Source organism: Protopterus annectens, chromosome 15.part0, assembly GCF_019279795.1.
Source record: "Protopterus annectens isolate FY-2018-M chromosome 15.part0, PAN1.0, whole genome shotgun sequence".
Taxonomy (NCBI): domain Eukaryota; kingdom Metazoa; phylum Chordata; order Ceratodontiformes; family Protopteridae; genus Protopterus; species Protopterus annectens.
In genome coordinates this window covers 440,894,815-440,919,396 of record NC_056749.1, presented here as the reverse complement: position 1 = coordinate 440,919,396, position 24,582 = coordinate 440,894,815, and the positions used below count along the sequence as shown (strand labels likewise).

Here is a 24,582-nt window from a genome sequence, read left to right as displayed (position 1 = left end):
TATTTACACTCTTTTCAATATTTTTATACACAATTTTTGAGTTTCACCACATGGAGTCTAGCATTTTGAAGTGATTCTGATTGTTTAGTCTGCCTCTAGGTATCCCACAATGTAGTGCTTGTCTGTAAAAAATTACATCATGCAGGCCTCTTGCTTCCTAAAGCTCCTGTCACTGGATTGATTTTACATGCATACACTGCTGTCTTTCAGTCAGTTTTAAGTAACTTTTCATTGGGTTCAATGGCTACTTAAAACAAAAACAGTGCAAATGCCACAAAACAGGCTTTCAGAGTGCTTTTAGCTGCTGCTTGTTTTTAAAATGGCTAAATTGCAGTCTTCCATGAAGCCTGAATTGTACTACTTCAACTCATCTCCCATTCCTCTTCACACATAACTTCCCCAGCTGTCAAAGTGCTAAGGGTAATTTGAGCTGTTACCTGCTGTGATTGACAAATTACAACAGGCGACTTGACTCATATACTGTTTCCTTGTTCTAGCCTTTACTTTCTGTACAGGTAGGGGAAGGACCAGAGAACTGTGACTTCACAGCATGGGTGGGTTTTTAGGATGGTCATGGTGATGTCAGTTTGGGGAGGGAATTGGCCAGAAAACTACCTGTTTTCATTGGCCTTGATGACATCAATGAATTGGAGCCTGCAGCAAACTTTCCCAGGGCGGGATGAAAGTTTTTTGAAAGTGAAACCACCACACTACAGTAAGGTACTGTTCTAGTGGGGAGAAACAGTTCAGATTTAAAAATGTTAAATGCTGTATTGTTCTTTACTCATAGCAGTGACTGTAAATATGGAGAAAAAGGACAGAGAAGTTGAGCATTTAATAACAGAATCCCGTTGTTGTCCTTTAATAAAGCAACCTGTGATTACACATTCAGCCTAAATTTAGACATAGTTATGGAACCAGCACAGCTCCTCTCAACCCAGTTAAATATATTTGTGGTGATGATCACAATGGAAATTTTGTAGGTATGATATTGTTGGATTTTTTCAAAACTTTTGATATAGTTTCACATAGCTAACTTTTTCAGACTGTTAGAAATGTGGGTTTTTCATTAAGAACTATTAGACAAGTTAGCAAATAGCTGGAGAACAGATCACAAGTGGTGAAATGTAACTCTCCTGTGTCAGCACAATGCCCTGTTGTAAAAGATTTCCTGCAATTCTCAGTCCTTGGCCTATTTGTCTTTATTTTTTGTGAACAATATAGCTCTCGGCATAGGTAATTCCAATCTCATCCATTATGCTTTAAACTAACATTTGCCATCTCTTTTTCTCCTCTGCATACCTCTGTCTTGTTCTGCATGTGTCTTTTCACACAACTGAGACATGTCTAAATGGTCTACTTCTAAACATCAAACAGACAAAATTAATGTTTTTCTCTACTAAACCAACTCCTGCAACTTACCAGTCAAAAGTTCATCACAACCCTCTACATTTTCTGTTGGTCATTCTGTATCTTAATTAGTCACAACATAGAAATTGCTAAGAATCTTGGCAATACCCTTCAGAATTAACCCAGCTTCACTTACTGTTTACACAGCACAGTTAGAAAATATCCTCATGTTGTACAAACTTTAACAAGCTATGTCTTTCCTAATAGTTACAGCTAGTATCCCCACAGCTAGATCTCTCCTTCTACTATATGTTATGCATTAATTTCATCCCTTTAATAACTTTCAGTACTTCAAAGAAAATTGAAACAATATTGTAATAAGATCGTCCATTTTACTTCTGGGCGCAATAGCTGCAACCCCCATTGTCTTTCCCGCATGGTCTCAGCTGGCCTGAATATAACACCTTCCTCACTTTTACACAACTGTGCTTTGCACACAAACACTGCTACTATACCAACTGCCCACTCCCATATAAGGTTATTAAATGGAGAGTCTTCCCATGGCGTCATGGGTAATCCATTCACCCCAACCTTTCAACTGTCTAGAATTTCATGTAATGTCCTGATTTTCGGATCGTATTTTTGTTCTGTCTTCAGTAAAATTTGTAATTTTCTTGCAAATTATGGAGGACTTTAGCCAGTAAGTAATGAGATGTTTGAGTTTCAGATGTCATATTCTTCAGAAAATGTATGCTGATCTAGGGTTGATAAGCTCATTATATAAAATCCTTTCCCAATTTTAGGCCTTTGCCCCTGATTGTAGCATGAAGAGGTTGAGAAGAATGTATGATTCACCCATTTGTCCATATTCCCAGCTCCTTCAATAAATTTTATAACTCACTGTTTTCTATCCCCATTGGTAAAATTTGAAATAACTTCCCTCCTGAGATAAAAAAAAAAACTGAGAAAGACACAGAGATTTAAATCCCTTCTGGTTTCTTACCTTGCTAATAGCTGGATATGCAGCTGTGGCATCACATAAGCAGACGTCTCAACTGTCTCTGTTTTGGAGGAAAATTTCTGTTTTCAGTCCTTTGCATAGTATTTGCATATTTTTGGAGGTAGGTCTCTATTTTTATGCTTGATTTACTACTTCACACGATTTTCTGTATCCCCTCATCATATGTTATTTTTGATGCTGCCTAGTACGCAAAAAAAAAAAACATGACCAACATACTAGTAGCAGTAATCATTTAAAGAAAGAGGACACACATCTTACGTCTCTATTTTTCCAAAGAAAAAATAAATTACCTTTGAGTGGTAGGATTTTGTATTGCAGTTCATTAAAGTCTACAGATTTTACACTGTCCCTTTGAGAATTTGCATATGTTTTTCCATAATTTGTTCCCTCTCTGATCTTTAAATGTGTTTCTTAGTAGTGTCCCACATTCCTACTGGAAGCAGGAAGTGTTATGTGCTATTTGGTATTCAGTTTGTTTGCTAATTAGTTGTCCAGATTTTTGGCTGGCTGTAACTACTTTTCGAGGGTACTTGTCCCATTTTCAGTATTTGCAGGTTGAGAGGAAGGCACAAGTGTATCATTCCCTTGCTTAGCTTTCTATGTATATGTCTTGTTAATTATGTGCAAGAAGAATTGCAGTTTTCCTGTAAATTTATATGTGAAGCTTTGTGAATTGTATCTAAGAAGAACTGTAATTTTCCTGTAAACCTATACATGGAGCTTTCAAAGCAGGGCCTCTGCAGTAAATGGAATCATACCCAGTCAGCCTTTCCTGGTCAACAAAAACAAATAAGTATAGCCCACCTTTTTTTGCAGCTGTTAGACCTATCAACCACCTCAAACTATAATAGATTCATAGATTGTTACTAGGCTAACAGCCCAGGGAGCCTTTCTAAGCCTAACCTAGTTTTCCCAAAAGAATAATGATGTCCTGTAGCCAAATAGGACACTGAGGGCCAGGCATTTATAAGATACTGCTGTCCATAAGGAACATGGGTGCCAGGCCCGGTGTAAATTTCCTGTTCCCCATCCACTGGTCTAGGTTGCCCTTAAACTAGGTAATAAATAAACTCCTCTTCACATGGATGGGAAGCCTGTTCCATAGAAGCAGCAGCCTCTGGGACATGTATCTGTCACTCCAGCATATTCTGTTTAAGTCACAGACAGATTTCAGGTCGCTAGACCTTGTATTTCTAGTAGTCTTTGACTTATGAATGTGATTCATAAGTGTGGGGTTTGTGGATGCCTTGTAAGCCAGACATAGATCACCCCTCAGCAATCTATAGGAGACTGAATAGAGGGGAAAAAGCTTTAAGCTGCTCTGCATAAGGCAGGTTTGTTACACCTTGTATTGTTTTTGTAAGGAACCGCTGAGGTTGCTCTAGTTGCTGTAAATGCCTAGTCAGGTACATACCGAAGGGAGCATTATTCTCTAGGACCGGTTTGATAAGGGTAGAGTACAGTGGGATAATTACCTCTTTGGACCTAGACATCACGTCCTTACTTAAAAGTTGCACAACATGAAAGGATTTCCTTGCCACTGTAACCATGTGGTGGTTGAAAGTAAGGCTACTGTCTATGTGCGTACCCAGATCCCTGACCAGTGGGTTGACTCTTAATGAATCCTTTTTACTTATTACACTTGTTATTAATTTATCTCAGTATTTGCCTAAGAAAATATTTGTTGTGTAACACACATTAATTGTGCATTTTAATACTTAGGACTATGCTATGTGTACTTCTGTGTATGTATTTGTTTATTTATTTGTTTGTTTATTTATTTAGTTAGTTGTTTAGTAGTCTATGCTTTGGTTACTGGGTAGAAAACTGATCAGAACGTGACCAATTGCAGACTCAGTCCAGGTATTAGTTGAAATAAGTCTTATATATGTATCTGTATAATGTCTAGCATAGCTTGTTGTTTTCTCATTGTTTATGTCTTGGAGTTGATTCCTTAGGACCTTAATAAAAATGGGGCCTGCCAGCTGGCTATTCCTGGTTAAGAAATGGAAAGAAAGAAAGCAATAAATGTATTTTCTTCTCGGCTAGTGTTCTACTTTTGCCTATCTCCCACTTAAAGTGTTTTGTGTGCATGCCATAACTTCTTGGCTTCTCTCATAATTTTTCATTAGAGGCCTTCCCCAGGAAGGCTATTCATTCCATCTGCTTCTCTCTCAGTATACCTCTTCACATCAGTTTTGAATCATCCTTCATTCTTGCTGGTCATAAACTCATTGTTCACCCACTGAGTTTATTTATTTGCATTCAACTTGAAACAGTCACCCTTTATTGCATACTACATATGAGTGACAGATTAAAGATTGAGGCTTATGTCAGTTACTTTTCAGTCTGGAATTTGTAGCTGGAATTTCATTTAGTCTGCATTGTGCGATACTTGGCAGTAGGATTGTAATGTTTAACAGAAGACAGGATCTGTTTCCTATTACTTTAGTAACTTAAGCTTCTATATACGTCTAGGCATGGTGCTCTTCATTCAGAGTTAAACCATTAAGCATACAGTGTAATTCATTTAAAAGGCAGTTTATGCAATCCTAACCAAAAGGCCTAAAAAAGAACACTAAATGGGTTAGCATGTTTATTGGTCTTGCCTTACTTCAAGCAAGTCATATAGGTGGACATTTTCTTAGTTATTTCACAGACCTTTGCAACTTTTATCATTTTTAACTGTTAAAGTCAGCTAAACAGAAATGGCCTTTTTATAGGGCTATGTAGGACTACTGTCTGTACATAGTTTCCTAACATGAAGCTGGTGACTGAGTCCAATCCCTTATAATAGGATGATTCTTGTAAACTGCTCATGGATGTAATAATGTGTCCTGCACTATATGCCCCATATAACTAAAATTAAGTTTTATTCATGTAATTATGCTTTTTGGGACCCTCTCTCTGCAAGTTCATTGTTGCAGTTTGATTTTGCATACTTTAATGAAAATTTTCTAGAATTTTAGATGCAAACAACTGGGATAATGTAACATTATTGTTAAGTACATGTAAGAGCGCTAAAATATAATATTTCGGCAAACTATGTAGTTAAACTGCAACACATGCAGCACATGCCCATATCCCAGTCATCACTGCCATATACACTGATGGCAAGGATATGGGCAAATGTTTCTTTCTCTTCTTCTTTGCAGAGCTGACTGTATTCCGTGAAGCTAAAGTGTGGATGCAATTGCATGGCTTGATAGACAGGTATATCCATACTTCTAAAATAAGTACTCCTATTGTGTTACATACCTACATATATATTTCTCACTCCCCATCAGTAATTTCTCAGATGTCATATGACTAGCAGTAGTATAGTCTTGCTGGCAGTATCCATACACAGGTGTTATTGTCGTGCTGTGGGCTACACCTCCTTGTGCAGTGATGAAGATAAAGTTGTATACCAGTGCACTGCTCTTATGGCACCTCCACTCATGTTGTAAAGTTATTGATCCTGTTTCTGTGGGCTGCCAAGCCAAATAAGTGTCCCCCATGAATCGGTTTTATTCTGTGAAACATGCTGTGTACGTGACACAGACCTTCTGAAGCCTTCTTACATGGTAATCTGCATGTACCTCATAGCTTGTTATTACTGTGCCCCGGTTGTTGTATTACAACCTGTGAATTATAATCAAAGCTGCTGTTCCTCAGAAAGCTTTCCTTAATTGTAGCAGTAGTGCTACTGCCATCAAGTTGATGATACAGTGCCTTAGGAATATGTCTATTCTTCTTGACATCATGTTTTCTCATGCACAGAATAGCTTACTGCACACTGTTTTGAGAAAAAGCATGACAGAATATTATTACGTGCTATATCACTTCTCCTTATAAATTGTAAATACAGTTTTCCTGCCAGCAACTGACCAGTTTTGGGTTATCTCTCATCAACTTGTAAAATCATTACCGTTTGCTTTGAAAGTGTATTTTATGCTAAGGGATCTCCTGAACATTGTGTGTGTGCATGTGTGTGTGTGTGTGTGTGTGTGTGTGTGTGTGTGTGTGTGTGTGTGCGTGTGTGTGCGTGTGTGTGTGTGTGTGTGTGTGTGTGTGTGTGTGCATGAGTGTGTGTGTGTGTGTGTGTGTGTGTGTGTGTGTGTGTGTGTGTGTGTGTGTGTGTGTGTGTGTGTATATACATGTTTATTTATGCTCCCACATGTGTACACTTAATGCCATGCTTACAACTGGGGTCTTTTCATGCTGTGCTACTATAAGTGCCTTTATTTATTTATTGACATTTGTTAACCAGGTTTGTCCAGCTGGGCTTGTGGCCCATTTTCAGTGGAGACCCAAGGAGAAAAGCTCCAGTAGTACAGTTTTAAACAAGTACAATTTTAAAAAAATATTGATATAATAGCAGTTATAGCAAAAAGATTCACATATGTTGGGTTACATGCATAAAGTTAAAGTTGCATTAAAAAGAAGCTTAGGAACATCATTTTGTATTGATATAGTTCAATAGGTCAACAATAAATGTTTTTTGTTTGTATAAAATTATGCAAATGCATAGTAGACACTTGGGAGAGAGAGGTGTAATGAGGTACTGATTATGGACCTTTTGAGGGTAGATAAAGGGAAGGAAGACTAGGTGGGGTCATGGCAAGGGCAGGTCCTAGAATTGAGAAAATAAGCTTTTAGTTCATTTTTAAAGTGTGAGGTGTGCGAGATTGAACGTAAGTCAAGGGGAAGTTTGTTCCAAGCATAGGCAAGGGAGTGTTTCTAGAGTAGTTTGCCTACTGACCTTTTTGGGTGGTAGGTATCAAGTAATTGTTGGTTAGAAGTATGGAGGGTCCGGGATGGGATGTAGATGGAGACTAAGGAAGATAGATTGGTTCATAGGTTCATAGGTTAGTACTAAGCTAACTGCTCTTTGTGAGTTTTTAAGCTAAGCCAAGCCACTATCTTGTGAGACTCAAACCTCCTGCACTTTTTAGTGTAAGGCAAACACCTTTAACTGATTACCCTCCCAACCCCTGGACAGAAGGAGGGTTTATAAAGAATAGAGTGTAGCATATGAAATTGATAAGATAGCAGAAATTGGGGAAGTTCAAGCCATTGAAGAGAGTTTAAAGAAATGCAGTGGTGTGAGTTGTATGCAGAGTTAGTAATGAATCTGGCTATTTTATGGTAAGTCTGTTGGAGTTTGTTTAGAGTGGAGGCCTGGATATTGGTAAGAACTGGGGTGACGTATAAGAGGGAGGAGAGGAGGAGTTCCTTGCCTAGGGTAAGTCTAGATTCAGAAGTTAGGAATTTTTTGTTCCGATATAGCAGACCTAGTTTCTGTTTTTTTTTTTTTGTTTTTTTTTATACACTGGAGTATGTGTAGGTTGAACTTTAGTTCGTCATCAATAATGACCCCCTAGGAGTTTTGTGTGTTGTGTCAGGTTGGATAGTTGTATTGTTAGAAGATGTAATAAAAAAGGAGGTTTTGTGATGAGAAAGAGAACAGAGAAGGAAAAGTAGGAGTTTGGTCTTTTTGGGATTTAGGATCAGTAGGTTGTGAGAGAGCCATTGTTCAGTGGATAGTAGGGCTTGTTGGGTCAGGGAGTGCAGTTTAGGAATGTTATTTGAGATGGATATAAGTGTAGAGTCATTGGCATACTGAATAAGGGCTGATTTCTTTGCATGAGGTGTAAAGATCATTGGTGAAGATGTTAAACAAAAGGGGTCCCAAGATGGAGCCTTGGCAGACACCAGTGGAGATGGGAAGGAAAGGTGAAGAGGATGAGAGCCACTTGACAGATTGTTCCCTGCTAGATAGGTAACAATTAAACCAGGCAAGTGTGGAGGGGAATAGGTGGAGATTTGTGAGTTTGGATAGTAGTAGAGGATGAGAGACAGTATTGAAGGCTTTGGAGAGATCTAGGAAGAGATAAGAAATGAGTTTATTGTTGTCTAGGGCCACTGCAATGATATGAATGAAGGAGAAAAGGGCAGTGGTGGTGCTGCGGTGAGGACAAAATCCATGTTGGGTAGTGGTAAGTAAGTGGTGTGTGAGAAGGTGATTGAGAAGCTGCAAGTGAATATATTTTTTCTAATATCTTGGAGATGGGGGACAGAATGGCAATGGGTCGGTAGTTTGAGGGGTCAGTGGAGTTTCCACCTTTATGAAGAGGGATAGTAAATAAAGATCTCCAAAGGGTGGGGACAGTTGATTCCAGAGTAGATTGATTAATTAGTATATATAAAGGATAGGCAATTGAGTCAGCAGCAAGTTTGAGGAATGTAGGAGATAGATTGTCAGTGGAAGGAGAGCAAGATTTTAGCTTGAGTAGTAGAGATTTGATGAAGTAATGGGAACTGGCTCAAATGAAAACAAAGTTGTGTTAGTGGGACTTGGAGAGGTGGGTGTCGAAGTAGAGTTTGGCTTAGAGGTTACCACATTTCGGATGGAAGAGATAAAGTTTTTTTTCAGGAGGGTAGCTGTTTCCTGAGAGGAAGAGTTAGGATATGGGGAGGGATTAGAGGGCTTTTCAGGATAGAGGATGTTGTTGAGAGTTGACCAACATTTTTGAGGATTGGATTTGTTGTTAAGCTGAGCAGAGCTATAGTATAACTTTTTGTCATTAGTTGTATTTTTTTGCAAGGTTCCTCAGTTGCTTGTATTTTTGAAGAAGATGTGGTTGCTTAGTTTTAGTCCAGGTTTTCCAAGCACTATCTCTTTGTTTCATAAGGGACCTAGTCTCCTTGGAGAGCCAGGGAGCATGATTTGATTTTACTCTGATCTTCCTAGAGGGAGCTAAGGAGTTTAGAGTACTCATGAAGATGCTATTGAAAGTGCTTACAGCATCGTTTAGGAGGAGGTGTTTTAGGATGGACCAATATATGTTGTGGAGAATGGAGTTAAATTGGGATGAATTGAAAGTCAGTAGTTTTGACCGTCTTTGATAAGGTGGGGTTTAGGAATATGGGAGTAGTGTCTTAAGATGGTGGTAGGGAGATGATCACTGAGGGAGTCAGGTAAGGTGGTGGGATTGTGGTATTGGTGGGGGGAATTGGTAAGGATCCAGTCTATGATGGAGCTGGAAGTGGAATTTTTATGGAAGCGAGTGGGAGATGTTATAAGTTGGTGAAAGCCATGTAGGTGGATACTGAGTTGGGGGGGAGTCAGTTGTGAGTTTGGACCAATCAATGTTGACATCACCAAGGATAAGTGTCTCATATGGTATGTTGTGGGAGAACCAGGATAGGATGTTTTCAAGATTGGGCAGATTGTTACCAGGAGGAAGGTAGATAGAGGCAATTGCAATTTTTTTGTGGGGATTCAGATGGCAGTTAAGGATGATGATTTCAGCTGGTAGGGAGTCAGGAATTGGGGAAGGGTAAGGTAAGAGGTTAAGGTTGTTTGAGTAGAGGATGGCCACGCCACCCCCTTTTTTACAGGTCTATCAGATTGGAAGATATTATAACCTGATGGGAGTATTTCACTATTTGAGATTTGTGGCCTGAGCCAGGTTTCAGATAGGGAGAGGATGTGATGGGGTATTGACAGCTATCCATGAGTGCAGCTCAGTAACTTTATTTGCTAGACTCTGAATAGTCAATGAGTAAATAGTTAAGTATTTGGATGGAGATGATTGTTGTGACTGAGATTGGTGACTGTTAGAGGAGTAAGATGGGGGCAGTGTAGAGGTAGTTTTGGGGAGAGTGTGGGTGGGGAGAGAAGAAGAGGGGCCAGGGTTGGGATGGATATCTCCAGAACAAAGTAGGTTTCTTAGTGAGGAGAGAATGTGTAGTAGATGCTAGATGGAGTTTGTATAGTTTTGACTTAGCTTTGTGGGAAGGTTTAACAACCTGTATTATGGATAATTTATATAGACTTGAGGCAGAGGTAGTAAAGAGATTAGGGGAGACAGTAAAATATGAAGTAGTTGGATATATGTTGTATGAGTCAAAAGTTGGTGAACATAGGACTGGGTCAGAGAGATTGAAGTGGAAAGAGGTGGAGATACAGAGAATAAGGAGTAGTGTAGAATATATTAGAAAATGATACATGTTGGAATAAAATATGGTCAGATAGAGTAGGTAGAGACAGTGATATAGAGGAAGTGGTGTTGACAAGATTGACAGATTAGTAAGGTGGTTGTGGCAATAGGCAGGAAGTGGAATTGTAGTGGCTAGTGGGACAGGAAGGGGAGGGATAGCTAGGTATAATGGTAATTGTAATGGTGCTGGGTGGGAATGGGGGCAGAGTAGGGGAGCAAAGTGAGCCCGAGCATAGCTAGCACCCTGGTCAAGATGAAGTCAAAGAAACAATCAGAAAAAGATAGTGAAAAACTAGCTTGAGAGACAAGGATATAAAGTTACTAAATGTATAGTCACCAGAAATAAATAAAAAATAAATAAAATATGCGCAGAAGTATGCTTACAAAAGGACACTTGTCTCAAGCTACACAAGTAGATTTACTTGAAGCAAACCAGTGCTGACCTTTGCAGCCATTCATCTGTTCTATATGCAACATCTATGATTTTAATTAATATTTACTTATTTTATTTTAATTTTTTAACACGGAAAGTGAACTTATCCTTCATGGACCCTTTTTAGTCATAACTCAGGCCGAAAGGATAAATATATCCTATATAAGTGACAAATTATAGTAACCTATTAACCAGAATGTTTTTGTGAGGTGGGAGGAAACCAAAGCAGCCAGGGAAAATTGTTACAGACTGTAGAACATGCAGTGCTCCACAACGACAATGGCCAGCAGTTAGGATTTAACCCTATACTCTGCAAATGTGAGGCATAGATTTTAAAATTAAGGTAATGTTCTTCTCATATGTTTCATAAGGATTTCTTGGTAGAATCATGTATCTTATTTTCCCAGATATTTTACTTAATTTTCCATGGTACCCTGGTTCGTATTCATACTCGGTGAAATATTCCCACAAGATCCTTTCGACTTGTGTGGTAACTGCTCAGGTTACATACTCAGTGCCATACTCCCACAGGATCTTCTCATTCTCTGTGATATCCTGCTCAGGATACATACTAAGTGTTGCATCCTACATGATCCTCTTCTCTCCTGTGGTAATCTTCCTAGTATTACTTCTGAGAGCTGTACTGTCAGAGGAACCATCCCTGCCATACCGTGCCCAGGCCACATGCTCAGTACCATACTCCAACAGGAACCTCTCATCCCTTGTGGTAACCTGCTCAGAGTACACTCTGAGTGTAATCATCCTACAGAAACCTCTCAGCCTCTGTATTACCCTGCTCAGGATGTGTACTCAGTGCCACACTCCTACAAAAATACAATAAGATCTAATTTCCTGAGGAAGACTTCCTTGGATTAATCTTATGTGCCGTACTCTCACAGAAACCTTTCTTCCCTTGTGGTAACCTTCTCAGAATACACTCTCAGTGTAATCATCGTACAGAAACCTCTCAGCCCCTGTGTTACCCTGCCCAATATGTATATTCTGTGTCATACTCCTACAAGAATACAGTAATATCTCATTTCCTGTGGATTAATACTTTGTGCCATACTCCCACAGAAGCCTTTCATCCCTTGTGATACCATCCTCAGGATAAATATTGAGTGCTGTATTCCTATAAGACCTTCTCACTCCATGTAGCACATTGCTTTAGCACTTATGCTCACCTCCACACTCCCACAGGAACCTCACTTCCCCTGTGATACCCTGATTAGGGTACATATTCAGTGCCATATCCACACAAGAATCCCTCTTATCCATGTGGTCCCCTGCTCCATATGTATATCCAGCACTACATAAACCTCTCAGTCTTTGTAGTACCCTCCTCATAATAAATACCAAGTTTTGTACTTCCACAAAAATCTCTCACCCCCCTGTGGTGCCTTGCTTAGCGCACACACTCACTGCCAACCCCCTTCAACCCCTGTGGTGCCCTAATTTGCACTTCTTCTCAATCTCATAATCCCACAAGAACTGCTCATTCCCATGGTATCTCGTATAGTATACATGTCTGTGCCATATTCCCACAGGAATCCCTCACCCCCAGTCCTGCTGCAGATGTTTACCCAGCACCATACTGCCACAGAAACCTCTCATTCGTTCTGGTAGCCTCCTCAGAATAAATGCCAAATGTCATAGTCCACAGGAATCTCTTATCTGCAGTGGTACCCTACTTTGTATAAATGCTTAGTACCATATTCCAGAATAATTTCTCATCCCCATGGTACTTTGGGCAGTGTACATGCTCAGTTCCATAATCCCATCATCCCCATGGAACTTTGGCCAGTATACATGCTCAGTGCCATAATCCCATCATCCCCATGGTACTTTGGGCAGTATACATGCTCAGTTCCATAATCCCATCATCCCCATGATACTTTGGGCAGTATACATGCTCAGTGCCATAATCCCATCATCCCCATGGAACTTTGGCCAATATACATGCTCAGTGCCATAATCCCATCATCCCCATGGTACTTTGGGCAGTATACATGCTCAGTGCCATAATCCCATCATCCCCATGATACTTTGGGCAGTATACATGCTCAGTGCCATAATCCCATCATCCCCATGATACTTTGGGCAGTATACATGCCCAGTGCTATAATCACATCATCCCCATGATACTTTGGGCAGTATACATGCTCAGTGCCATAATCCCATCATCCCCATGGAACTTTGGCCAGTATACATGCCCAGTGCCATAGTCCCATCATCCCCATGGTACATTGGTCAGTATACATGCTCAGTGCCATAGTCCCATCATCCCCATGGTACTTTGGCCAGTATACATGCTCAGTGCCATAATCCCATCATCCCCATGGTACTTTGGCCAGTATACATGCTCAGTGCCATATTCCCAAAGGAGTCTCATCAAATCTGTTGCTCCATTCTTTTTAACTGCTTAGGATTCACAGATAAGGCATTGATGGATTTGATTTTCATATTCTTTCTAATGTGAAGCCATACTGCCTTTGGTCTAATTCCCCACTAGCTTCTAGATATGTCAAAAGTCACTCCTTCAGCAGTGATTTCATGATTTTGTTTAGAACTGAGGTTAAATTGACAGGTCAGTGGTATCCAGTGTTTTGTATTTGTACTTTCCAATTCTGTACCCTTTTCCCAGGATTTGCTGAAATGGCTTATTAGTTAGAGCTACCAGTTGTCACCTCCTCACTCTAAGAACTGGAGAATAAATCCCATGAAACCCTTCTGCCATTTTGTCTTTTAGTTTTTGAAGTTACATCATGACTATCTCCCCTGTGGAAGAACAGAATACTATCAACCCCTTTTTCTTGTATCATACTCTGAATAGATATGATAAATAATGTGATAGACAAGACGTTAAAAAATAGGATTTGAGAAATGGAAATGCTATAATATTCACTACGAGATTTCACATTATACTTCTCTACATTAGTTTGAGAATATGTATCACTAACGCAAAGAACCGATTCATTTTTTATGTCCTCCTAGTCATGTAGCAGTTCAGCATACTTCTGTATTTTAAATTATTGTGAAATCAGTGTGTAAACTTCATAATATGATACAGCACTTTGGTTTTCACTGAAATTCTGTGCTCAAACTTTAGTTTTAGGCCTGACAGTGCAAGTCAGGTCTGCTTTATTTGCAAAGATTTTCATAACACGAGTTTTACTTTTGTAGAGTTTTTCACTTTAGATGCATTTTTAATATATAATCTACCTATGACATTTTAGAGACTATATTTTCTTTCAGGCTTTTCACATTTAAAATTTATTATTTTGGCATTCATTACAACAGAAATTTTAATTTCATCTTTCCTACCGTGAGCTGGTTTCAAACCAGAAAGCAATTTTACTCTGTTTCACTCTTGCATTATTGATCCTGTCCAGGCATTACCCCACTTCTTCATCCATTTAGAAAAATAGTAATATACTGATAACATGCTTTAAATTGTTCCCTAATGAACTAATGTAAGGTTATACCCAGGACTAAGAAATTGTTGGATGTTGTATCTTATATCTGCTTTAATTAATATATGGCTTCTTCAGCTCTGACTCTGAGCCAGAGTAAAATTAGAATGCAAGCATTATTTGGTTGTATGCAATACAGGGCAGAATATGTTCAAAGACGGAGATTAGTACAAGAGCAGAAATGTAATTTTAAGGCTGTCGTTTAACACTTCGCCCACTACATGTAAGAAAAACTCATTGCAGCGGGTACTTAGTGCTTTTTTTGTTTTAAAAGACAGCTGATGATATTCAAACATAATGAAACAAAAAAGGCATAAATTAAGTTTGAAAATGTATCTAGAAAAGTGAAAATTTGAAGGTTAAACATTATCACTTTTTCATACACTGTGGATTTGCGGCAGATATGTCATCAAGATCACAGAGAAAGTGTGCCTGCCAGAATATGTAAGTAGTGATGCTTTAAATGATAAGGGATCATTCACAGAGATGATATTTACTAAAAATCAGCTAGAAGTATAAACATATAAAAATGGTATATAAAAATGTCTTCTTACTTGAAGTATATCCTAAAACAATAGATTGTTTAAAGGTACACTGCTGTATAATTTGCTATTTGTTACAAAATACAGCAATGCCAAAAAAAAAAAAAAAAAAAAAAAGATAAACCAAGTTAAGAAATGCATTGTCTCAACTCTCAAGTCTTGCTCTTTGCTGAACTTCTGGTGTGCAGATTAAGTTACTGTTTTATTTTTTAACACTGTTTCTTTTTGTCTTTTCCAGACAGTGCAACAAGACATCTGTGGGCAGTGACAGTTGTAATCTAATGTGCTGTGGCCGTGGGTACAATGCCTACACTGAAAAGGTTATCGAGCGGTGTCAGTGCAAATACCACTGGTGCTGCTATGTTACTTGCAAAAAGTGTGAAAGGACAGTAGAGAGATATGTATGCAAGTAAATGCCACGGACTTCAGAATAGTTGGAAATAGCTATATAAAAAAAAATATATATATATTTTTAATGAGCCGTATCAAAGCACTATTTACTTCACCAAAGAAGAACACATCTGTATTTTTTGGGGGGTAGGGGAGCTAAATGTGGGAAAAGGAATTCTCAGAAAAAAGCCATTCAGCAAAACTGAAGCTACAATAAATAACATAACCTCCCACTCCCACCTGAAGACATTTGGCAGTTAGTGAGTGACACTACAACTGACCTCTTTAATAGTGCCCGGGGGGTTACAGTTCTCAGCCTTCTACTAACTGCAATGCACTGCACTGTAGATAAAGTGCTCTGTTGTTCTACATACTGCAAGCTTTCTTTTTTCTCCTTCAAAAGCTGTTTGAGGTGTTGGCCTTTTTGTTGCAAGATTGGTTGAGGTAAAAATATAACAGATGGGTGAAAGGGTGGACATTGAGAACAGACCTGGATAGAAAGAGTAGTCATCAATCTGGGATTGAATGGAAGATCAGTGAAAGGAAAAGAATGACCTCTTGGACTCTTTGCTGAAAAGGCTTCGACTTTATCCAGAAAATGCATTAATCCCCTTTTGTTAGCATAGGATCTGTTTTCTCAAGAATGGACCCCTTTTAACTTCAGCTCCCACCCCTTACCCTTCTTTCGTGTTATACCTTACTCAGTCTGCACACATACCATATCCTTTCACAACAAAAGAGTGCATCATTGTCATAAGGTCGGGGCTCTGGAATTTTCCTTGGACCACTGAAATGACTGACAGACTTGTATCTGGACATAATTAAAAGACAAAAAAAAAAAAAGAAAAACACAAAAAAAGCGTGTATCTGTTAAGTCTTCTGCAGTATCTTAGTAGACCTTCCCTTTCTCTTTCAGTTAATAGTTTTTGTTAACCTGATAACATTTGAAGCCAGTAAAAATCTCTGTTAACTTTGTTTGAAATGAAAAGTAGCGAACCTTAAATGTACATATTTTCTTAGTACTGCCAAACCAGTTCAAACCAATTAATTGCTCTGCAATTTGGCTTTTGTTATGTACTTGTACTGTATCTGCTATGAGGAGATTTGTGAAGAGAAAGCTGGTAGTGGTCTGTGACTGATTAGAAGGTCCATGAGTTTTATCATTTTCATAACACTTCAACTCCTTGCGGATTAGCTCAGCTAAAGTGCATTTGCAGAATTCATGCATTCATTCAAAGGGGATGCATTTTTAAGGTAATGTCAAAAACTGCAGGGATCAATGTTGTTTGGGGACATCAGTTATTTTGATAAAGAAGAGGAGTTTAATGTTTCGTTATTCTTCAGACCAACTCAAAGTTGCTGTGTAGCTACTATCCTAAAATACAAGATGCACTTCCTGTTGTAGAAACAGAAATAAAGATGGTGATAATAAATGTGGGCTGATTAACTCACAAACCTATTGCCATTTCTACATTTTCCCAAAGAAACTGGGATATGCTTCCTTCCCCCTTCTGATCTAAAAAGAAGAAATGGCCCTGTGTTGTTTTGCATGCACACACGCACACACACACGCACACACACACACACACATATATATATATATATATATATATATATATATATATATATATATATATATATATATATATATATATATATATATATATATATATATATATATATATATATAAAACATTTTTTGGAATCATACATCTCTTCTAAATTCTTTAATACTGTGTGGTGCTTGATTGTCAGCCCCCCTCCACCCATGATGATACAGTCTTGTCTCTTTGCACATTATTTCTTCCTCACTCCTGACAATAAAATAAGCTAGAAGAGAGAAGCCAGATTTGAGAAATGCAGTTGTCATCCTGCAGAATATTTAGAGTTTTACAGCCCTTCATCTGATGACAGGCAGGTGTGGTACAGTACCTGGCTATACTGCTCTGCTTGCAGGTCTGTACATCTGCACACTTGTAGTGCTTGGCTTCAGTGAACTTCTTGTCCCAGTGTGAATCCTGACTCCCTGTGCAGTGTAACACAGTACTAAGCCCCCAGATGGTACTCCTGCAGTGGGACTAAACTAGTATAACCCCAGAAATGGATGAGTCCACTCACTCCTGTTCCTTCTTATCTAACTCCACCAGCACTAGAAATGTTATTCAAGCCCACTTCATATGGAGCAAAGTGCTCTGTACCTCTAAACCATGGAACTGCCCAGGTCCTTGTTACTTTTACTCATGCCACATGCTTTGTTTTCTTTGAAGGCATTTTTATTAGGGGTATTTTGTTTTCAATCTTCTTATTTTTAAATGAATAATTACACAATGTAGAAGTGCCTGTTTTCAGAGTGCCAAAGGAGCATGTTAAGTGAGGTGGTTGGAGTTCCACATCATTCAAGTGGAACATGAAGAAATCAAATGGATATCTACAGGATGAAGCTGTATGAGTTGTTAGCAGCTAATAGCATTAGAACTCTGAGTCATACTTGCAAACAGTATGGCATTTCTCATGTGACTTCTGATGCAGACCCAGTTTGCTCTCTTCCTCTAAAGACTGAACTATGTATGCCGAGTTTCATTCAGTGTATACAGAGGGCTACACAGTAGATGTTCCTGTATTTTTTTCATTTTCTACAGAAAGTACAGTTCTTGTGCATCTCGTCCTCACTCCAGCAATTTCTACTGCTTTCTCACATTAATTTCTCTCATTTGTATTGTCTGACTTATCAAGTTTGTTTTTCTGTGTTTTATTTTACAGTATCTGTTCCTTTACTATGATGATTATTTCCTCTTAGTTCTTTCAAAATGCATTACCATGTATTTTTTTTCACATTAAATATAAGCTGATCTGCATTTAGTAATTCCCCAAACCTTGCCAATTTCCATCAATTTCTTTCAAATTCTGTTTCATTTTATTTGTCATTTACACAGTTCTACCTTTCCTTCATGCCCCTTTCAAATTTTGGATATGTAGATACAAAAACGTAAGTACCAGTACTGTTACTGAACCATGCTTTACGTATGTAGACATTAAAGAAACTAGCACCAGTACTGAACCATGCTTCATGTATGTAGACATTAAAGAAAATAGTACCAGTACCAGTACTGTTACTGAACCATGCTTCATGTATGTAGACATTAAAGAAACTAGTACCAGTACCAGTACTGTTACTGAACCATGCTTAATGTATGTAGACATTAAAGAAACTAGTACCAGTACTGAACCATGGTTCATGTATGTAGACATTAAAGAAACTAGTACCAGTACTGAACCATGCTTCATGTATACAGACATTAAAGAAACTAGTACCAGTACTGTTACTGAACCATGCTCCATGTATGTAGACATTAAAGAAACTAGTACCAGTACTGAACCATGCTCCATGTATGTAGACATTAAAGAAACTAGTACCAGTACTGAACCATGCTTCATGTATGTAGACATTAAAGAAACTAGTACCAGTACTGAACCATACTTCATGTATGTAGACATTAAAGAGAGTAGTACCAGTACTGAACCATGGTTCATGTATGTAGACATTAAAGAAACTAGTACCAGTACTGAACCATGCTTCATGTATACAGACATTAAAGAAACTAGTACCAGTACTGAACCATGCTTCATGTATGTAGACATTAAAGAAACTAGTACCAGTACTGAACCATGGTTCATGTATGTAGACATTAAAGAAACTAGTACCAATATTGAGCCATGCTTCATGTTTGTAGAGATTAAAGAAATTAGTACCAGTACTGTTCCTGAGCCATGTTTTATCCCACCTGTCATACTCATTTCATCTCTCCAGGCTTCTTTTGTTATCGCCATCTCTGAATTGTTGTGTTGTGAACTCCATAACAAGGTTTCTTGTCTTGTGGCTTTTTCCAAAGCTGTCACATTTATCTGTTTATAAATTGTCAGTTACCCAGCCAACATTTAGTTAAGTAATTTAGATCAGAGAACTAACTGGCATAATACTTTAGTCTGCCAATCAAATAAATTTATAGGTGTAGCTAACATGCTCTTTCTACTTTGAACCCATGTCACCTTGTTGCATTTCGTCATATAACGTGTAGATAGTCAGCACTCCTTTGCTTTCAGAAGTGATTCCTGGTTCCCCATTATTCAGGTTACTATGCCTCTTGTGTATCTTCCTAGTTTTGCTTTCAAATTCATTTGTGAGGTACAGTCTTTGTACTGCCACATTGTCCTACTGTTCGACAAACTAGATTATTTGCTGGTGTTACTGTTTCTATCAAAGTTGTTTTTAAAGTAATTGGGGCTGATCTCTTTGACTGTGATGTCGTTCCTGCCAATGTAGTTGAGTCTTTTAGAACTTTTCTTCTGTGAAGCATACAGCCACCTCTGTTTTTTCATGATTGTGAATATTGAGTGAGAGGGTTTATTCTGCATTTCTGCTTTCTCTGTATTTGTCTGCCCTCATTTCTTAATCTCTGTGAAACCTCAGTCTCCTTCCTTTGTTCTTTCTTTCTGGTATGCTGTTTAAGTTTCATTTAACTCCACAGTGGTTATGACCTTTTCATATTTGTCTTCTTGTTTCTTTGTTAGTCTTTGTTTGTTGTCGTCCGTTTTGAGGCGTGCAGTTATCTGTCTTGCTCCATCTGAGTTTCCTCTGTTTCTTTGATTTCATTTCACCTGTTCTTAACTCTTTTGAAAGTTGTACTCATTTTTTCATTTTGTTTGCAGTGTCGCAGTGTTTGCTTCTTTAATTCATTTTTCAGCTGACGTATCCTCTGTGGGCAGCAGACACATCCTCCATGTGTCTGAGTGGGTTTCCACTGGATGGATTTCTACCAGATGCGTCATTATACTCCCACATCACAAAAACATGCTGTAGGTTAATTATGAAGCCTCTAAATTCCTTGAAGTTGTGCATGCTATTTATGCGTGAGTGTGTTCGCATATCATGTGATAGGATAGGACCTCTATGAGTTGAGCTTGTCAGCAGGGTGCAAAATCATTGTCATGATAGCCTACAGCTCCCCTGTAACCCTAAATTCAGTTAAGTGAGTGATGAGAGAGAGAGAGAGAGAGAGAGACACATTTGAATCAATGATGTGCCTTGAGAAGACCCATTCTTTTAGTAGCAGTTTTGATTTTCTATATTGCCCACCTAATGCTTTTTGTAGCTTATTTTATCATACTGTTTTAAGGTCTTCTTGCTTTTTGGTAGAAGCCAGACTGTACAACCTTGGTATACTATCATTTTATGTACATGGCTAGACATTAAATCCACTTTTAATCAGGACATTGATATGTAGTAGTTCCTAATTTCCCCTGAGATATCAAATGAACAAACTGAAACACTCCTCTTGCACTTTGAAGATGTAATCCCTGTTGTACAGTTATATGCTTGCTACTGTTGCTATTGTGAAGTATGGACAAACATGACATTGGTCTTGTGTTCAGTATATTGGGCACTACTCGGGTTCCACTATGCCTAAAGAAAAAAAAAAATATATATATATACATATATATATATATATATATATATATATATATATATATATAGATATATATGGGGTAGAGCGGTATTGCACAGAAAAGAAACAGCTGATACTGTGTGTGTGTGTGTGTGTGTGTGTGTGTGTGTGTGTGTGTGTGTGTGTGTGTGTGTGTGTGTGTGTTTGTGTGTGTGTGTGAGTGTGAGTGTGTGTGGAAACAGCTGATACTGTATGTTTGTGTGTGTGTGTGTGTGTGTGTGTGTGTGTGTGTGTGTGTGTGTGTGTAATGAGGGGTTGCTTTGTTTATAGTATGAATGTTCTAAATCAAAATAAGAATAATTACTATAAGACTTCATTTAAAATTTAATTCTCACCATATGGACTCAAAAAGCAGCTAAAGTAATTTATTTCAGCGATTAACCAAGTTAATTTTCAAACAATCCTTGTGTCTTTTGTCCTTCTGTCTTTTCTTCTCTGCTGATTCATCCATCACAAACAAAGTATGAATCTGCCAGCATTATTTTTTCCTTTTCCCAAGGGAACAAGAATTAGTCTGGCCTTGAAAAGAAGGCAGTTAAACATTAATGAAATGTGATAATGCCTTTAAATGCACATGAGAGAGTGAGCAGCTCACACAACGTGGCCAGATGTTGTCATCATAATGTTTTGTTGCACTGGCATTTCATGGACCCAAAAGGCGAACTTTTGTTCCCAGGCAGGTGCATCTCGACAGCAGCACATCTAAGTTATAAAAAGTGCATAACATATTTGGAATTAGATGACTTGTTTTTGACATTTTTACGTTTGAAAATATGTTCCTACATATATGATAGGCCATTTTTCAGCTGTGGAGTTACTGTAAGTCTGATTCTCTTTGAACTTTTGAAGTGCATTTTAAAAGCCCTTCTACAATCCTGGACTTGTATGAGGTATTGTAAAATAGTATGGTGTGTGATCCAATAGAATCTGTGCATAGTGAACATTGCCTGTCATGCAGTTTTGTGTTATATATGGAAGTATCTTGCAGCAGTATATGTCTGGCAGTTTAACACTGAGGTTTATGGCTATGGGCTGGTAATTAGATTAATCCTGTAATCCTAGGTTCTATTCCCTCGGCCTCTGTTTGCCTATTGTGTAACTTTGAATACATCACTTAACCAGGAAGTGCTCTAGAGTCACTTCTGAAATTAGGCACTTTTAGTTAAAAAAAATGTTGCCAAATTCCTCATCTTAATTTCATCTGTGAATTTGTTTCATAAGATTTTATCTGCACAAGCTGGTGTGTACCCCTTTTCTAGAGAGTTTGCTCTCCTTTTGGCTTTTGTGAGGTAGTGCATTGAAAATTAGTTCCAATGTCACAAGATGATAATGACGAATTTTGCAGATGAATTCTGACAGCTAAAAGAAACATCTAATATGGATGAGCTGGCTACATTGTAAGCAAGTCACACAGCAACCAGCAAGATGGAAAAATGTTCTGGTTTTGAAAAGGCTGAAACAACACTACTGAATACATAGCAGGCTCACTGTTCATTTACACTTGAAAAGACACCCTATACATAAACTTGGCAGTTTAATTTCTGAAATCTTAAAATATAAAGATAAAATTGTATGAGTGCCCAGAATTTATTGACATCAACCCGTATTGTGGATTCAAGTGCTGCTGACATACACATCTTTGACAGAAGGGGTAGGTCTGTTAAGCTTTAACTAAAAGTTCACTGGTTTTACATAATCAGGGCACCTAATCTTTTAAGAGGATTTCAGAAAAAAGAAGAGAGACAATAGGCATTTATAAGTTTTGATTATGCAAAAAAAAATGTCTCCCTAACTTCTTACCTTTTTTCCCTTTATTTTGAAAAAGCACTGTTTTCTTTTTCCATTCTGTAATAATTAAGGGATAGTCCTTTAAATTTTGCTGTTGTCAAGTTTTGCATAAAATGATTAGCTGTTGTTGAGTTCCAACTGATTTCTATAGCTACGGAGCAGTAAGTGTATTCTTTTTTTGATAAACTGCTGAAGCAGATTCGGAAAAGGGATAAAGGACTCCAGAAAATGATACGATTGAAATTAAAGCATTTGGTCTTGGCCTTATACCTCATTTCATTACATTATCTTTTCCTGCAGAAGTCGTTATTGAAGTCTGCTGTACAATTTCTTGAACTTGGTGGTTTTCGAGTTGGTACTTAGGATTTGTATAGTATTCTCTTATTTTCAAGCTAATTCTTCTGAAGGGAATTATCCCCATTTACTGTTTGGCAAGTTGGAACTGTGGAGATTACATTTTAGGGAACAAAATGGAAGCTCAAATGTTGCATCAGATTTTCCAGGAACTGATTGAAAGTCATTTTTTTCTGTAAATTATAACTCTTGTTTCATTTATGCAACTTGGATCATAAACTGCATTTGTAAAATACAATAGACGGTTTCAAAAATGTGTTATATGCTTACTGTAAACTTTCAGGGAAATACCCGACCAAAGAAAATAGGGCTAATTCATTTCTAGAAATAAAAATAATATCTTAGTATAAAGGTAAATATAATTTATTTAAAAGATTGGACTCTGCAGAATGACATTTTGCAGAGGGATGTGCAGCTATGTTTTGTTTTTGTAAATAGTATATTTTTAAATGTGAAACTGTACATACTGCCTTTATAACTTTACTCCTTTTTATAGTACAATTAATGTTAACTGTTTTTCTGTTTGTTGTAATTTTTATTTATTGATTTTAAATAAATGTATGTTATCTTTAGATTGCATTTATAAGTTTGTGATTTGTGTCACTTGCTTGTGTTTTTTTCTGTTTGATGAATGGGTGAATGCATATCCACTGGCCACAGAGATGTGACTTGGTTGATACCAGATGATGCAGAGAATAATAATAAGAACAAAATAGAACAATTGAAAAAAGTCAGTAACAGTGCAGAGCATTTCAATTATAACAGCTGACAAAAGTCTTTATCAGTTACATTTAACAGAAGGACAGATGGTGATGTGTAGTAAAACCACTCATTTTGTCTTGTTGAGAAACTTAGCTTCTTATTTTAACAGAAGGCCTTAAGAAGTATTTTGTCACTCTGGGTAAATTTTTACCAGATGTTATGAATATTTTGGCCAGATTATTAAATGTGAAGTGACTCCTGAGTACACCCCTCCTCACCCTGTTGTCATTAATCTATAGATGAAGGGGAAAAGGGAGTGATGATCCACACTTTTGTAGCATAGTAGAACAGACCTGCCCATGTAATTAACAGCAGCAGTAAATCTGATGAAAATGTATTTTTGATCAACAGAATAATTTCAGAGTGTTTTTTAATCAATGGAACGATTGACTACTGTGGTCCAGCTCTGTTGCATAGGATAAACCCAGTAACTAACGTAGAAGACCTGAGTTTTATTGGCAGCTGTGGCAGTGAAGAACCAGGGCATGACAGAGTGGAAGTGTGTAACCAAAGCCAGCTATCAGTTTTTAGGAGGGTGGAGGTTGTCCAATGTGCTGTAATACTGACCCAGACAGGAGTGTTACTGTTTAGTGTTGTCTGTTAGTGGTGAAGGTCGTGCAGCACATTAGCTGGAAGGACTGGTCATGTATCTATCATGAATAACAAAAACAAGAATAAACTTCCCAGTGTGAAGCGTGTGAAGTTCACTCCTTGATTTATGCTATGCACCTAGTTCACTAATAAAAATCAAACTGTAAAATAAGTAAATAGAAAATAGTAGGTAGTCCACAGTTGAGTTAAAATGTATTATCCTTGACTGAAACACACAAACAAGCAATCCTAGTTGAATGTGATGAAAAAGATTAAAAACATTCATTATTTATTTATAATCAGGTATAAAGGAATGGGCTTAATGCTTTTAATGCTCTTAACCGAACCGCCCTCTGTAACCATTACCTTGCATCAAATAACCTGAT

At 37.9% G+C, this 24,582-nt stretch overlaps 1 protein-coding gene across 1 annotated transcript in view; it reads left to right on the top strand.

Moving 5' to 3' along the window:
- The window catches only part of LOC122789748 (protein Wnt-11b-like), an 80,536-nt gene extending 63,755 nt beyond the window's left edge, over positions 1-16,781 (top strand). Inside the window, exon 5 of the mRNA XM_044057183.1 lies at positions 15,046-16,781. Within this exon, the coding sequence (XP_043913118.1) occupies positions 15,046-15,220 (175 nt within the window). The 3' untranslated portion in view covers positions 15,221-16,781. The remainder of the gene's footprint in view (positions 1-15,045) is intronic.
- Positions 16,782-24,582: the final 7,801 nt, after the last annotated feature.